The sequence below is a fragment of the Protopterus annectens genome, chromosome 11.part0 (assembly GCF_019279795.1).
Source record: "Protopterus annectens isolate FY-2018-M chromosome 11.part0, PAN1.0, whole genome shotgun sequence".
NCBI lineage: Eukaryota > Metazoa > Chordata > Ceratodontiformes > Protopteridae > Protopterus > Protopterus annectens.
Genome location: NC_056745.1, coordinates 585,089,405 through 585,108,059, shown reverse-complemented (window position 1 = coordinate 585,108,059; position 18,655 = coordinate 585,089,405). Strand labels below are relative to the sequence as shown.

General features: G+C 36.1%; 1 protein-coding gene across 1 annotated transcript in view; it reads right to left on the bottom strand.

Moving 5' to 3' along the window:
- Positions 1–18,655, bottom strand: part of TRHDE (thyrotropin releasing hormone degrading enzyme) — a 5,519,112-nt gene that overhangs the window by 3,718,836 nt on the left and 1,781,621 nt on the right. The window contains 1 exon segment of the mRNA XM_044088069.1: positions 14,393–14,530. Coding sequence (XP_043944004.1) covers positions 14,393–14,530 — 138 coding nt within the window.

Here is an 18,655-nt window from a genome sequence, read left to right as displayed (position 1 = left end):
ATTATTTTGTGGTTATCCAAAGACATGTAATTGCAAAACATACTACAATTCAGCAATATGCTAAATTTCATTTTAATTAAATATCAAAAGAGAAAATGGGGGTTTCAAGCATGATAACAGTTGAATAAAACTATCTGAAAAGATAAATTCTCATAGATAAAAATGTAAACCTATTTTACATGCCCCTAATGCATTTTTGCCAGGATTTCTATACTATGATAGGTTTACAATATTACAGATTATTTCAGATTGTAGTACTTAGATTTAGTTTCCTTTTCAAACATATCAACAATGCTCTAAATGTTTATTTATGCTTAGTGTTAATATATACTAAAGGGAATAGAAAGAATCTAGTGTCAAAGATCATTGTGTGACATTTTAGGGGGAAAGGTTAATGCTGAGATGGGGACAGGATCAAAGATAAGGTATGGCAAACCAATCAGTAAGAGTTGGAATGCTTAAGGCTAACTATAAAAGTTTGACCATGAGACAAAAATAAGGAAAAATATAAGGCCAAAGAGGCTCCAGAGGAATGTGAGGCTAGTCATTATATGAATAGACTGAATGTACAAGAAGTAGAATAAAGGTAGTGGGAGGTGGAGGGTTAAAGTACAGGAGAAAACCAAAAGGTTAGTAAAGGAGGTCAAAATACTAAGGAATAAGTCAAAATGCAGTTATCGAAAGAGGTCAAGAAGGGAAAGTCATTTTTAGATATACAGCAGAAAAGTGGAAGGATGGAGCCTCATCCCATTGTCACAGAGGGACAACACCTTGACTATGCCATAGTATTCCACAGGGGCTTATACATTGGAAGGGCTGAGATGGGGAACAAACAGTGAGAAGCTGGTTATCACCAGATCACCTATCCTGGAGAGAAGGAGGTAGCTCAGCTATTGCATCAGTGACCTAAAAGGAGTGTTGGGGTGTTGCAGGTGGTAGTTGTTACAATTTATAGTTCTTTACTGGGCATACAGTCCAGCAAACCATTGAGAAGTCTAGTCTAATTTCCCAACTGTCCCTCAACACCGTCTGGTTAAATGGCTTGCTCAGAGTCACACAGCTGGCAAAAGGAGACTGCATGAATCAAACCTGGGAATACATCAAGTGACCATTTAGCAGCACATAGCCTTAATCTTCTGTGTAAACTGGCAAACTGTCATTAGGGGGATTGTCTACTACAGAAACTGGGAAATACTAAACATTTATTGTAGCATGTGTACCTACTCCATGAATGACAGCACTAATCAGAATCTTAGCTGCCACAAGGAAGGGTTTGACTCAAAGTGGGAGGAGAGGGAAGAAGAGCCTCAAGTCCAAATCCTAAAACCTTACCTCTGGAGAACCAATGAACATATTAAATTTCTGCAAACATTTGGAACAAATAAACTGTGGGATTCTTGCCTAACTTTGGAATGAACAGGCCTAGCAACTACACAACAGGAGGAAGAAATGTGCTGATTGTGTGCAGATCAGGAAGTCATCCAATGGGTTATATAGAGGAATAAAGGGATGGAAAGACAGACCAGGTCAGGGTGAGTAAGGGTGGGTGGGACATCACAGAATACATAGAAAAATAGATACTGAAGGAGTACTTTGTCACAGTTTTCATGAAGGAAAGGGATGGGAGGATGAAGGGTTAGGAATGAAGTTGTGCAGATTAGGGAAAGCAATAGATGGATAATCAAATGAAAAGGAGAGGAATATGGCCACTGTAAGAAAGGATAAAGGATAAAGCAAAAAGACTAGATTTGTTGCCTCACTTTTGCCTCAAAAATCCAGCCAGCATCCTGGCTAATAATTTGATGAAGAAATTCAGCAGATCTTTGACCAGTACAGAACTGCTGCACACTTCAAGAGTGGCTGAAACAAAAAGAAGGAAAATCAGACATAATATAGATGCCATCTTTAAATAACTGGTAAGGAAGGTTGGGGACAGAATGCTAGTGGGGAAAAATTACCAGTGTGGCTTCATGGCTACAAACAGGCATCAAACTTGATTCAGTTTCATGACCGAGTTAAAGGGCAACTTTAGAGGAAAGTATTTGTAGAGGTGGTATACCTTGATTTAGTTATTTATTTGATTTATTTATTTTAAGTCTGGTTACTGGGACAGAACACTGATTATGTTTTACTATTTGCTGACTCATCCTGGATTACAATTAATTAACAGCAAAGAAAATTTATAGTTATTCACTATTTTTACAGGAGATTTTAGCAAATAAAGCAATGCACATGAAGTAAAGATAAGATGCACAAGGCTTTTGATCTTATACAGACTAATGGTAATGAACCTAGATGGCTGATGATAGGGAACAGGACAGACAAAGTGCGCGTAGTTGATTAGGAGGACATAGAAAACTGTGGTGTGATGGACAATGTTAGTGATTAAAGAACTGGCTAGTGGAATACTACAGGGGGTCATTCACTGGCACAGGACTCTTCAAAATGCTGCTGATGTCACCAGACAAGGTAAAAAAGAAGAAGAGATATGGAACAACTAATTTGGTAAAAAGGGTGAAGGTTCAGGGCAGACAATTGCAAAGCACTGCACTTTCTCCACAACAGTCTTACTATGATATATTACCCATGGGAAAAAGAAATGATAGAGAAATGACAGAAAGGAGGATTTAAAACTGTGGATTACCCTAGACAGGACCAAGAAATGCAGAGTAAGAGTCCAAAGCAATAGCAAACAAAATGCGTAGGGAGCGTCTTCAGGGGTATAGGTCCCAAAGGGATGTAATACTCACTCTCTACCAGCAGTGGTATGCATTTCTAGGTTTATACAGTGAAAGAGACATTACACTGTTAGAAGAAATTCAAAGAAAGCATCTAACAATCTAAACTTGACTACACAGAAAAAAAAGATTTTTTGGATATGACAAGATGGGTGTCAGGGTTGGGGGGATGGGCATTGGGAGACATGATACAGATGCACAATACCTTGTCAGGTAGGTTTCAAGGGACTACAGTGTTTTCAGCCTGTACTGCCATATCTCAGTAATAATGTGTGTATGGGGAATGCTAGCATACAGCATGGGGAATGTTAGCATACAGCAATTCTGCAATACCTCAGGTGATATATGGGGGCACTTGGAAAAACCTCCTATAATGTATTACATATCGCTTCTTCCAACACACAATATAATGGTTTTCCAGGAGACACAACACGTTTATAGTATAGGTGGAGACCTCCACATAGATTACCGTATCACGCCTGTCTTGAATGGTGTCACTATCCAGATAGTTTAGTGTAGAAGTTTCTGCAAATACAATGCAAAGGTAGAGGGCATGTGCCAAACAGGGTTACCGGATGATCTGGCTGCACTTGTTTCTAGACAATGTTGATATAATGGAAGTTCCAGCTCTGCTCAGCTTAACAACAAATCCAATCCTCAAAACTTTTGGTCAACTCTCAACAACATCCTCTATCCTGGAAAGCCCTCTAATTCCTCCCCATACCCTAACTCTTCCTCTCAGGAAACAGCTACCCTCCTGAATAAACACTTTATCTCTTCCATCCAAAATCTGGTAACCTCTAAACCAAACTCTACTTCGACACCCACCTCTCCAAGTCCCACTAACACAACTTTGTTTTCTTTTGAGCCAGTTCCCACTGCTTACATCAAATCTCTACTACTCAAGCTAAAACCTTGCTCTCCTTCCACTGACAATCTATCTCCTACATTCCTCAAACTTGCTGCTGACTCAATTGCCTATCCTGTAGCTATACTAATTAATCGATCTATTCTGGAATCAACTGTCCCCACACTTTGGAAATCTTTCTTCACTATCCCTCTTCATAAAGGTGGAAACTCCACTGACCCCTCAAACTACAGATCCATTGCCATTCTGTCCCCTCTCTCCAAGATATTAGAAAAATGTATTCACTCACAGCTTCTCAATCACCTCCTCACACACCACTTACTTACCCCTACCCAACATGGATTTCGTCCTCACCACAGCACCACCACTGCCCTCCTCTCCTTCACTCTTATCATTGCAGAGGCCCCTGACAACAATAAACTAATTTCGTGTCTCTTCCTAGATCTCTCCAAAGCCTTTGATACTGTCTCTCATTCTCTACTACTATCCAAACTTGCAAATCTCCACCTATCCCCCTCCACACTTGCCTTGTTTAATAGTTACCTATCTGGCAGGGAACAATCTGTCAAATGGCTCTCATCCTCCTCACCTTTCCTTCCCATCTCCACTGGTGTTCCCCAAGGCTCCATCTTGGGACTCCTTTTGTTTAACATCTTCACCAATGATCTTTACACCTCATGCAAAGAATCCTCACTTATTCAGTATGCTGATGACTCCACACATATCCATCTCAAATAACATTCCTGAACTATACTCCCTGACCCAACGGGCCCTACTATCCACTCAACAATGGCTCTCTCACAACCTATTGATCCTAAATCCCAAAAAAACCAAACTCCTACTTTTCCTTCCCCGTTCTCTTTCTCATCAGAAAACCTCCTTTTTTATTACATCTTCTAACAATACAAACATCCAATATGACACCCACACAAAACTCCTAGGGGTCATTATCAATGATGAACTCAAGTTCAACCGACACATACTCCAATGTATAAAAAACCAAACAAACCAGAAACTAGGTCTGCTATATCGGAACACAAAATTCCTAACCCCTGAATCTAGACTTACCCTGGGCCAGGCACTCCTCCTCCCCTCCCTCTTATACGCCACCCCAGTTCTTACCAATATCCAGGCCTCCACTCTAAACAAACTGCAACCGACTTACCATAAAATAGCCAGATTCATTACTAACTCCCCATACAACTCACACCACTGCATTTCTTTAAACTCTCTTCAATGGCTTGAACTTCCCCAGTTTCTGCTATCTTATCAATTTCATCTGCTGCACTCTATTTATAAAACCACAGCCACCAAAGGAAAAAACTGAATATGACCACACACGACAAACCAGCAGCTCCATAGTAGGAAATATTTATTACGAATACAAATAAGAAATCACTAGCGCCTCGGCCACTTGCCTTTAACAGAGTACAAAAACTAATACACATCTCATCCATTTATATCCCAACTAAAACACATAATTAGTTAATTACGTAATAAGCTACAATTAACTTTTAAAGAGAAAAGCATTATATTCACTCTTTTAAACAAAGCTTTTCCAGAAGCATTCCTGATTCAATCCTTCAGGGAACATTGTATTAAACTTTAAAATCAGGAATGCTTCTTTTTTCTTCAAAACATGTTTAACATATTCATCACTCATAAATTTGTTAAAAACTATATTATCTAAAATAGTAACCAAGAGACCATCTAGGCTACCTTTGTGAATTTCATTGAAATGTGTAGCCACAGGACTAGTTAATTTATTATTTCTAATATCTCTAATATGTTCTTTTATCCTGCAAGAAAACTGTCTTTTGGTTTCCCCTATATAAAATTTATTGCACATACATTTAAGTGCATATATAACTTTTTCAGTTCTACATGTAAAATGCCCATTTGTTTGAAAATTAATACCATTAATTGTATCAAAAGTAGGACTCACATATTTACAAATGGTACAATTTCGACATGCCATTGTACCTTTTTCCTCTATGCCTCTTACTACATCAACCTTTGGACTATGAAATCTACTGTGCACTATAAAATATTTAATGTTTCTTCCTCTATTAAAAGAAAAGCATAATCTTTTTTGTTTTAAACAATCTACTTCTCTTTTAACAATACTCCAACTAGATTTTACTATATCTAAAATTTCCTCAGATAAAACTGAATAAGTAGTAGTAAAATATACATCTTCCTCTTTCTTATTTTTATTTGTATTCTTATAAGGTTTCCACCTATATTCCCTACTTTTATTTCCAATTACTTTATTAAAACTTTCCTTTAGGTTGGCTTCCAGATATCCCCTTTCTTTAAATTTATAAAAACTGTCATATAATTCTCTATTTCTATCTTGACCATTATTACATAACCTTGCTATTCTCATAAATTCAGTATATGGAATGGATTTGATAGTATGTAATGGATGGTAACTTTCCCCACGTAGTATATTATTACCCTCTGGAAATTTCCTATGTATACTTGTGACCACTTTTTTAGAATCACTATTTCCTTGTATTACTACATCCAAAAAATTGACCCTATTTCCTTTTTGTAGTCCATCAAATTTTACTCCCATGTTATTTATCTGTATTTCATTTATAAAATGATCGACTAACTCACTACCTCCCTTACAAATGAAAATAAGATCATCTATATATTTAAAATATTTAATTACAAATCTTTGGAAAAATTGATTAGTATAAATGTACAAATTTTCAAACAAACCCATAAATATATTAGCATAACAGGGGGCAAAAGGAGCCCCCATAGCCGTTCCCTGTGTTTGAATATAAAGATTTCCATCAAATTCAAATATATTATTCTGTAAACACATCATAACTAATTCCAAAATATATTCTACCATAGGACTTTCACCTAAAAAATATTTAATAGCTCTTAATCCGTCTGAATGACTAGTTATAGTATATAGGCTGACTACATCTATTACTACGAAAAACATATCCTTCTCCCATTTTATTTCATCCACTTTTATCAAAAATTCAAATACATCTTTTATATATGATGGAAGTTTTTTAACTAAAGGAACTAAAAATTCATGTAAAAAACAAGAAATATTATGCAAAAAACTGCCACTGGCTGAAACAATGGGGCGTCCAGGTGGATTATACAAATCTTTATGAATTTTGGGCAGACAATAAAAACATGGCATTCTAGGATTTTTTATAGCAAATTTATCTTTCACATCTTTAATTGAAAAATAATGCAGTCTTTGCCCTTTATTTAATAATTCCTTATATTCAGACTGAGCTTTAAAGTAATCAGCCATTTCTATTTGCTTATATACTAAATTGTCATTCAAATGTGTATAACACATAAATACATACCGGATGTAGTTTAATACAACCAACTTCCCCCCCTTATCTGCAGGTTTAAATACTATTTTATCATTCTTACTTAAATCATTTAAACATTTCCATTCTGTTTTGTATAAATTATACCTAATACATTTTTTATTTATATTCCTAAATCTATTAAATTCTATTTGCACATTATAATTCAGAGACATATCAAAATGAGATATATTTTCATTTCTACAATAGGGAATAAATTTGCTTTTAGCTTTGATATTCTCTGTCTTTAACTTACAATAAGCATTACAATAAACATCTTCATCATCCACTGAATGACAAGAGTAAAAACTATCATCAGAACTAACATTTTCGTCATTCACGTCATCATACATTTTGCTATTATCTACTTCCATATTAAAAAAATGTATAAGCTTCAACATTCGTACAAAACGAAAAACATCACATTTTAACTCATGCAGTCTGGGTAAAACCGTTGGTATGAATTTCAAACCTCTTTCTAACACTGCAATATCACAGTTAGAAAGCTCAAATCCAGATAAATTAATAACATACTTACATTCAATTGAGTTATTAACATTGTTATTAGTCCCATTTACCCCGTTTATTAGTCCGTTGAAATGTTCGTTGTTCTGTATAGTAACCTTGTACTGCCACATTCCAACTGCATTTTCGGCCTCTGAAACCTCCACGAAAAGTATTCAGAAAAGTGTTATTCCCCGCAGGAGGTAAATAGGGAAAATCTTCATCTGTGTCACCTTCTGTTAGCGATGTCACACTCTCCCCGATGTAAACGCCCTGTTCTCCTTATTCACAACCCGCTTCTTCTGTTGTTCAAACTGTACTTGTGGTTTCCGCCCTTTAGGATTCGTCGCCACCAAAAACGCACATTTATTGTTGTAATCACACAGATCACGAATTAACTTGTTCTTCTTCCTGTCAATCAAATCTTGTTCATACCCAAGCAATTGTTCATTTGTTTTAATCAAAATTTGCTGCAAATCTTCTTGAGATATGAAATTGGTAATGTCCTTACATAAACCTTTGATCTCTTCTCTCAATTTTTGCTTTTTAAACTGATCTCGTTCAACCAAAATGTGTACCCACTCTAAGCTGCACTTATGTGCAGCTGCAATCCATCTCTCATGGAATAAGCGTTCTTCCGATAGAGTCAGGTCAAATGCGGTAAAGGGATTTTTAGCGGCTCTAAGACCCCGAGGAGTAATTTCTAACTCCTCATACCTTTGCATACTTTGTGAATTTAAAAAAACGGCAGTCTCTTTAAACAATAACCTTTTCATACGAGAAAGCATGTCAGATACCTCTGGATTAGTAAAAGTTTCCGTTTTTTTGCCAGTTTTGGAAAATGGATTTTGGTTCCATAATTTTCTATCTTTTGTCCATCTGTTGAGTACCACATTGCCTGGTTCATTCAAACTGGAACCATCATTTCTACTTGGCACAGTAAAAGTAGAATTTGAACCTGTTGCAACATCATTAGTACCCGATGCAGTTTCCATCGATTTCGGCATAATATCCAACGGAGTATCTAGGAAAATCCTAGGTAGTCGAACTAAAGAGTCACTGGCCATAACTTATAAAACCACAGCCACCAAAGGAAAAAACTGAATATGACCACACACGACAAACCAGCAGCTCTGTAGTAGGAAATATTTATTACGAATACAAAGAAGAAATCTCTAGCGCCTCGGCCACTTGCCTTTAACAGAGTACAAAAACTAATACACATCTCATCCATTTATATCCCAACTAAAACACATAATTAGTTAATTACTTAATAAGCTACAATTAACTTTTAAAGAGAAAAGCATTATATTCACACTTTTAAACAAAGCTTTTCCAGAAGCATTCCTGATTCAATACTTCAGGGAACATTGTATTAAACTTTAAAATCAGGAATGCTTCTTTTTTCTTCAAAACATGTTTAACATATTCATCACTCATAAATTTGTTAAAAACTATATTATCTAAAATAGTAACCAAGAGACCATCTAGGCTACCTTTGTGAATTTCATTGAAATGTGTAGCCACAGGACTAGTTAATTTATTATTTCTAATATCTCTAATATGTTCTTTTATCCTGCAAGAAAACTGTCTTTTGGTTTCCCCTATATAAAATTTATTGCAAGTACATTTAAGTGCATATATAACTTTTTCAGTTCTACATGTAAATGTACATGTAAAATGCCCATTTCTTTGAAAATTAATACCACTATACCACAAAATTAATCACACCACTGCATTTCTTTAAACTCTCTTCAATGGCTTGAACTTCCCCAGTTTCTGCTATCTTATCAATTTCATCTGCTACACTCTATTCTTTATAAATTCTCCTTCTGTCCATCTCTATCTTCCTTAGTCTCCATCTACATCCCATCCCAGACCCTCTGTATGTCTAACCAACAATTACTTGATATCTACCACCCAAAAAGGTCAATAGGAAAACTACTCTACAAACACTCCCTTGCCCATGTTTGGAACAAACTTCCCCTTGACTTACGTTCAATCTCCCACACCTCACACTTTAGAAATGAACTAAAAGCTTATTTTCTCAATTCCAGAACCTGTCCTTGCCATGACCCTACCGAGTCTTCCTTCCCTTTATGTACCCTCAAAAGGACCATACTTAGTACCTCATTACACCTCTCTCTCCAATGTGTCTACAATGCATTTGCACAATTTTATACAAACAAAAAATGTTTATTGTTGACCTATTGAACTATATCAATGTAAAATTGTTACTTAGCTTCTTTTTAATGCAACTTTAACTTTATGCATGTAACCCAACATATGTGAATCATTTTGCTATAACTGCTATTATATCAATATTGTTTAAAATTGTACTTGTTTTAAAATGTATTACTGGAGCTTTTCTCCTTGGGTCTCCACTGAAAATGGGCCACAAGCCCAGTTGGACAAACCCGCTTAACAAATGTCAATAAATAAATAAATAAATAAAATAAATAACTTCATGAGGACATCAGGAAACGTTATTTTTAGGCATTAATGGCTGCCTTTTCTAATCCACATATCATTAGTGTAGGGTTGATCAACAGACCTTTATTCTGTGTCGTGTACATCAAATCATCCAGCACAAAGATGTATGTTATCTTTGTCTTGCAAGTCAACAAATAGCATGAGAGTGGTTGAAGATGTTGCCTCACAGCTAGACAACAAAGCCATCGATAGAATATAGTTGCCAAAATATAATGCTTGTCATAGAAAAGGTCCCATCCATCAAGAACACGTCTGATGATGACACATCGTTCAGGTTGTCCAACACAGCCTTTAGCAGTAATGCAGCAGAGTCACACTCCATCTAGACCAGCCAGTGTAGTAATGCCTCAGTCCACACATCATGTTGTGTGCAAAGTCCTCCATTAAGTATGTGCTGGAAATCCTCCTTTCTTATCTTATTCTGTGGTAAGGAGCCTGCTTTGTTGGCTGATGCAGAATGACCTCCTTCAATATTACTGCTTAATGTCCTAGATTATCACACTCGGATTATCTTGGCTAGTGCTAGCCCTGTCACATATTTCATATACAACAGCAAATAGTTCCTTAGTAGTTGCACTGGGGCAATGATCATGACCAGTAGACTTTTGCAGGGTTTCCTCCCCAGCTCTAGTAATAATAATATTCTGGCCTCTAGAATTCTGTTCAGTTTCAACATACAATATCAACAAATTTTTTCACTTCTAACCCAGATCCATTATATGCAAATAGATACCTATTAAACAATGTGGTTTTCCCTTCTGTGATGACACAGCAGGATAAACTACCTCCCAAGTTCCAGATGACACAGACACTGACATTTATATCCATCTCTTCCTCAGATCTGCTTTGTTGAGACATGTTGTGCATTTTCCACAAGAAGAAGAAGAGACATCATGCTTAAGTGTATCCTTAAATACACACCAGTGTGCTCCTTTGTAGGCTGTGTTTAAGAACCCTAACAACCGGAAGACCTGTCCCTTTGCCACAAATACCATGTCATTTATTGCTTCATGTCATCTGTGTCACCTCCTAGAAGCAATGTATATAAAGGTGTGGTGTGTTGCCCTAGGATAGGCATGTGTCTTCACAGGCCAGGTCCAAGAGGAAGATTTCCCATGCTGTGACACACACATCTGATACCAATAGTGTGCTAGGCATAGCTCCTGGATGCAAGACCATCTTCAGCTGTCCTTGATTAAAGGATTGTTGTGGTTGGTGATATAACTCTTCTGTGGCATACACGTGATGTTACAATGTGTGATCCTAGAAAAATGACAGATGAGTATTGATTCTCACACTGTGGTCCACCACATGGACATCACTGACTGGGTGGTCATGCAGTCTACTACACTACTATTATTAGTGGTGTCTCAGCCTATAGCAATGGCATAATGCCTTCTGTCTGCAAATGAGTGCATTCCAGTGGACATCCTACATTCTAGTCATCTTCCTGGTTGTCCTCCTGTGTAGCAACACCTGTGCTTGCATTTGTATTATTATATCAGGACCCTCTATAAGGTGCAGGAACTGTGGGCATCTACTCTACCATGTACAGAGTATCTATACTCATTGCAACTACTGTGATACCAGCAACCATCCACTGCTGGTCATTGCAGGTGCTCCTTCTTAGTATTCCTCTCAGTGTAAATTTTACCTGCATCCTGTCCAACCTTTCTGGAATATACAGAGACCATGGCCATATATCAGTAATGCTACTGATATATGGCTATTTAACAGTAGTGTTACTTAGTTTGCACACTGTAAAGTAATAATGTGCCTGCTGTAATTACATTGTGAGAAGGGTATCCAAATGTACTAGTCAGTGTTTTGGATGTGTCCTCGGCTCTGGCTACGATTCCAAAACAACATTAGCATGGCATATATATGTGCAGAATACCTTTTGGGGGTAGCAATGGAAAGGTTAGCACAAAATAAACTGGGGGTTGCTTGATCAATATAGAGAGTTAGCTGTGTGTGTGTGTGTGTGTGTGTGTGTGTGTGTGTGTGTGTGTGCGTGTGTGCGTGTGTGTGTGTGTGTGTGTGTGTGTGTGTGTGTGTGTGTTTTCAGTAGGTATATCAGTTGTACAGGGTACTACAGTGGGGTCTATATGCATGAGCAGAGCTCTCTACCTTCAGTCTCCAAATTGTGTAACATTACTTCCTATACTCTGGCACATACGGGCAAAATGTGGAATGTTTGTATACAGCTTTGGCTACTCAGCTTTGGTATGCTTACAGTCTCTTATGTCATACTTAAATAAAGTTATTTTGCTACATTAATATGATTCACCATTATTTACCTTACATGTGTGTTACAGACTTTTACTCAGTAGTGTCACGGTGGAAGGAAATGACTAGGAGTTTGTCAAATTACCTGTAAAACAAAATAAGCAGTTTTCTGACAACAGCAGTTCGAATAAACAGTCTTTTGTGTTGGGAGATCCTGTTTCTGAGAGACAGGCAGACATGTGCAGTACATTAGTGATACAGCTATCCTTCCCAGCATCTTCATTTCTGACATGCCCTTTGACTTGTGCAAATATTTGATTCACTGAAAGAGTGTGGATGTTTATGAGTAAGTAAAAAAAATAGAGATATGGATGCCTACTCATTGGAAGTTGCAGAATTAAAGTCATAAAACTGTAAGATGAGACAGACCTGTTCAATTTATTCAAGGACTGCAAGGTTACTTGTACCATCATTTAGGGGAAGCTGCTTCAGAACTCGTAATGTGAGGCCATAGATAATGTATTATCCAAAATACAAGAAAATAATGAAAACACATAAGAATATATAAGTCTTAAATAACTCATTTAACATTTTACTCTTTGGCAGAGACATGGTTTTATTGTACAGTGTATTGACATTGAAACATGTATAATTATAAGCTTTGTGTACTGATCACCGAAGAGTAAAGGAGTGACAATTGCCAGAGTTTACTGCATTGTGGGTAAAACACCGGTGAGTTGCATGGCATGATCAAAGCTGCTAGAGCTTCATAAATGAAAAAAAAAACAGGTTACTGACTGCACAACAAACATCAGACAAAGCAGTCAATGGCATAAAAAGTCAGCAAACAGTAGTGGGCATTAGGGTCACACTTGTAGAGAAGCAGTTAGACTTCTGCTTGCAGTGACAGTGACCTATGTGCAGAAATCTGTCTAAGAAGTGTATTGCTTCAGGGATATATGTTGCAGACTGTCAACAATGTCAGAGTGACAAATCCTTTCCACGTGGAACAGTTTGAAGCAAAGTATTTATTCAGACTGAACAATCAATACTGTTACACATAATGAAGTACTGCTGAGAGGTATGGCCTTGGCAACCACCTGCAGAGCTTCACATTGTTTATTCCAGCTGCAGTCAGCTGTGCTCTAAGCTAATTTTTTGTGCCTGCCTTTTTCTATGTCACATGACCTGCACAGCAGCCATCTGTTTTCCATTTGCTTTGCTTGTCTAGGAGACTGATATGGCAGCCATCAGTGTCTCCAGCAGTAAGTATGCACAGCAGCATTCTTTAGTGGCCAGCAACCTTTAGCATCTAAGATGTTTCTGTTGTGTCACTATCAACAGCAACATGTACAGATGAAATGACACATAAATCACAGTGCAGCATTATCTGTTGCAGGACAAGATGACAATACCCAGGAAATGTGTAAAGCAAATGCACTAGAATTAGAAAAAAGTGTCTATAAACAGAAATGCTGACGATGAAGCTAGAATGAGTTGATTGAAGTGAAAGTGCTTTATTATTATTACTATTATTATTATTATTATTATTAATCATTACTTTACTTTACGTCACATATTCTGTAACACAAATGAAACTTAAATATCTCATTTAACTTTTAATATATATCATATAACACTGTACATATCAACTGTAAATTTGCACTGTAAAAAAAACTACCAAAAATGTATCCGAATGTGAGGGTGATTGCATTCTTACATACAGTGCAGTCTAGCATAAGTCTGCATGCTAGACAGGTTAATCCATTATTTAGCCAAGCATGCCTGGAAGCTTATCTTCTTATTGAATTTATCTGTGACTACTTACATTATGTTTCCCTTATCCTTTGTGAAAAAATGAAATATCATTTCATTATCATTTTCCATCAACATTTTTCATATTCTAACATTCTTTTTCATGCCATAATATAAACTGTTGAGCAACACACGACTTTAGCATTTAACAAATGGTCATACAGCCATGGTTACAAATTCCATTACAGGACCATTTAAGACAGCATTCTAGAACACAACTCAACACAACATTTTCCTTCACAATTGCTTTTTACTACTATAACTTTTCTACGGGTTTATCTGCAGTTGTTTATGTTCCTTATTCTAGAATTCTGCAACACAGTGTGGATATCTTGCATAGAGTTTGGAGGAATCTTAATTAGGAGTCTCAGTAAATGTTATATTCTTACCTTTTTGTAAGCAATCCAGTCAAAAACCCTGTCAATGTCTGTGGCCTGCAGCACTTCTTGGGAGATTGGATGAGAGCTAGACAAGCCATCCAGAAGCATCACCTCATGCAAAACATCTGTTAAGAACCTCTGTTTCTCCTGAAAGAAAAAAAAGTATATGTATATATATATATATATATATATATATATATATATATATATACAAACTCTAAAAGCTGTGAAAAATGTAACTTCCCAATATTGTTTGCTATTCATTAGTAAGTTTACATTTTGTTTTGAAGTAAAGATGAAGGTATTTAAATGAATGCCTCCCAACAAAGATTTATATATATATATACATGTGTATGTATATATATATATATATATATATATATATATATATATATATATATATATATATATAAACTAGCAAATAAAGACTGAAAAACTAAATAGCAAAAATTATATATTTTTAAAAGTATATATATATATATATATATATATATATATATATATATATATATATATATATATATATATATATATATATATATATATATATATATATATATATATATATATATATATATATATATATATATATACACACATATATATATATATATATATATATATATATATATATATATATATATATATATATATATATATATATATATATATATATATATATATATGGGTCTGCTTCAATAGACTGCTCACTTACCCGACATCCAGTTGCCGAAGACAAGAAAACCGACATCTGGAAGACCAACATTTCACATGAAGTAAGTAACCGCTTAGCCATCCTGTTGAACTTTGCCTCTTACCCCTGCAGAAGTGCATTCTTTGACTTGGTATATTTAGTTAAGGGAGTGTTGGGGGTGAAGGCCCCCACATAGGGGGGTGTGGGGTTTAGTTTTCCTTACTTTAGTTAATTTAATAAGGATGGCCAAGCAGTTACTTACCTCGCATGAAACATCCGGATGTCAGTCTTCTGAAGGTGTCTGTCTTGTCATCTCGGGCAACTGGGTTTCGGGTAAGTGAGCAGTCAGTCTACTGAAGTAGATCCATATATATATATATATATATAGATATATATATATATATATATATATATATATATATATATATATATATATATATATATATATATATATATATATATATATATATATATATATATATATATAAAATTTCTGTCTGTAAATTTTGTAAACGTATTAAATAAAATAAAATATGCTGTAGGGGATCTACTTTAGAAGACTGAAAAAACAAAAGACTGAAAATTTAAAATACTGAATGATGGAATTTGCCCCCTTCTTCACTGTTCTGCGATCTTCGAGTTAGTATATAGAGTTAACAGGGAGTGTGGGGGGGGGCATGCACCCTACATTAAAAATGTGTTCAGTGTTTTGAATTTTCAGTCTTTTGGGATTCAGTCTTTTAGTTTGTCAGGCTTCTGTAGTAGACCCACTTTAGGATAGCTTGCAATTATCATACAACTCTGTGTAACATCTGAAAGGCTTGCATTTTTTCTACAGTGCATAACCTACTACTTTTTGTGTAGTAACATAACTCAAGCTATGAAATCTTAGCAGACGATCTTACATATCTTATTGAAACCTCTATTACTTTCCTTATAAATAAACATACAATTATATTATCAAGTAGTAACTACTGTTATATAAATATGCTCCTACTTCAGATGGCTTGTTTCAAAACAGAAACAGGAAAATAACATGTCCAATGCATATTTGTTTACTCATTCACCCCTTTCTGAATATCTGGGGGTATTTTCCTCTCAGCCATTGATTTATTTATTGTGTGTGTTACAGTACCCATTAACAATGGTACTGCCAACTCACTGGCACGTTTGTGAAGATGCAGGGAAATAAAGTAGAAACTTACCAATGAAAACAAAAGTAATACAGTAAACTCAGAAAACTAAAGATGAAAGTAAAAGTAATATAGGAAATGATAAAACAATACCAAAAGAAAATGGCCATAAAAATAGAACTTTGATATATAATATGAAGCAATTAGGAAAACATACAAATGAAAAGAAGAGCCATGTGCAGGCTCAGGCTTTACAATATCTGAGCTGAGAGAAGGCCCCCAACAGGCACTGGTGCTTGTTGTGATAAAAGTTGTTCAGCATGGAGCTACAATGACCAATTACATATCCCTTTGTTTAAATGCAAACATATAAATAAAGCAGAATTGTAATTTAAAAACTTTACACTCCAAAATACTGCACTGCAGAATACTACAATAATTTTCTTTTTGTATGAAAGCTATACTGGCTACACTACTCCAAGCTCTGTCATGCCCAACTACTTCTTCTTCTTTCGGCTGCTCCCATTAGGGGTCACCACAGCGGATCATCTGTTTCCATTTCTTCCTGTCCTCTGCATCTTGCTCTGTCACACCAGCCACCTGCATGCCCTATTTCACCATATCCATAAACCTTATCTTAGGCCTTCCTCTTTTCTTGTCACCTGGTAGCCTCGTCCTTAGCATCTTTTTCCCAATATACTCTGCATTCCTCCTCAGCACATGTCCAGGCCAACATAATCTTGCCTCCCTGGCTTTGTCTCCATATCTTCCATCTTGGGCTGACCCACTAATATACTTATTCCTAATCCTGTTCACCCTCGTCACACCCAGTGCAAATCTTAACATCTTTAACTCTGCCACATCCAGCTCTAAATCCTGCCTTTTTGTCAGTGCCACTGTCTCCAGCCCATATAACATAGCTGGTCTCACTACCCTCTTGTAGACCTTCTATTTCACTCTTACTGGTACTCGTCTGTCACAAATCACTGACACTCTTCTCCACCCACTCCATCCTGCCTGTACTCTCTTCTTCACCTCTCTTCTACACTCACCATTACTCTGAACTGCATGCTAAATCTTAAGTCACACAAACTCTGAATAAGTGACATGTTTAAAAAACAATATAGGAAACTCAGCCTTTTCTCTCTTGTCTGAGTTCAACTCACATTAAAGTACAGAACCTTAACCATGCTCACTTGTTAGACGCACAGACGTCACACTCACCAGGCTAATAAGGACAAAGTAACGCTCTTCTGTCTTTAAGCAGCCAACGTAGCAGACATAACTATAGCATTCAATTCAACACCCTCCTCTCCAGCAAGTATGGCTATGACATGATTTTAAGATATTTGATACCATACTATATGATGGAAGAATTGTTTATCAGATGAAAGTCTTAAGAATAAATCCCTACATTTTAAGATAGATACCTACCTAGCCTAAGGTTAGAACACTCATTGTCCGAGTAGATAATGCATCCTCATTCAGACATAAGGTAGTCAATGGTGTCTCTAAAGATCTGTACTGGGGTCTTTCTTTACCACCTATTTATTAGACCACCAAACTCATAACAATGATCTCTGGTTAAGAAAGTTTGCAGATGACTGCAAGTTGGTTGGAGTAGTTAAATCAACTTAAGATACCTACACCCCCCCAAAATGAACTAATTAAATTAACTTCCTTGTGCATAGAAATCAGACTAAATGCCAATAAATGCAGCATCATCCCTTCGGGAAATAAAAACATTCTGTTGACTAATGTATTGAAAACACCCCTTTACCATACAAATTAGTCATCAAGGATAGGGACACATGGGTTGAGAATTCCTTCTCTTCTGACTAGTACATGGTGACCATAGTCTCAATAGTCTGATCCAGGGAAGGCAAAGAAGGAAATATGTGAAGAGGAAGAAAGCTTTGAAGAGAAAGCAGATGTATATTGAGAAATATTATGAGTCATTATTTACAAAGGAGCAAATAGCACCTAGACATGCACTGTGACCAAGGTTAATATTTTTCAATGCTTTATATATACAAATTTATATTTGGTCATGGAATTACTGACATAAATTATCGTGGGCCATATTATATAAAACGATTTTTTATATTTTAAGACTGATAAATTGTTTCATACAATTGATTAAAAAACTGAGTAAAAGAACACAACAGTGACACTGAAGATAAATGATTAGCTCAGGGACAGATGTTACTTGCAAAAATATACATATATACAATAAAATGATTTGAAATGTAACCTTTCTTGTGGCTAAGCTGGGATCATTAGCATGTGCGGCCACTGAAAAGTTGATGACTGAAGACCTGCCATTTGTTTGAAATTGTGAGGGCTTGGGTGAAACTGGCAACTATTCATTTAAATGTGGGAAACTTTAATTGCACAAGAGAGCATTAAAATCATTTAATCTATTGATCATAACACCTAGGATAC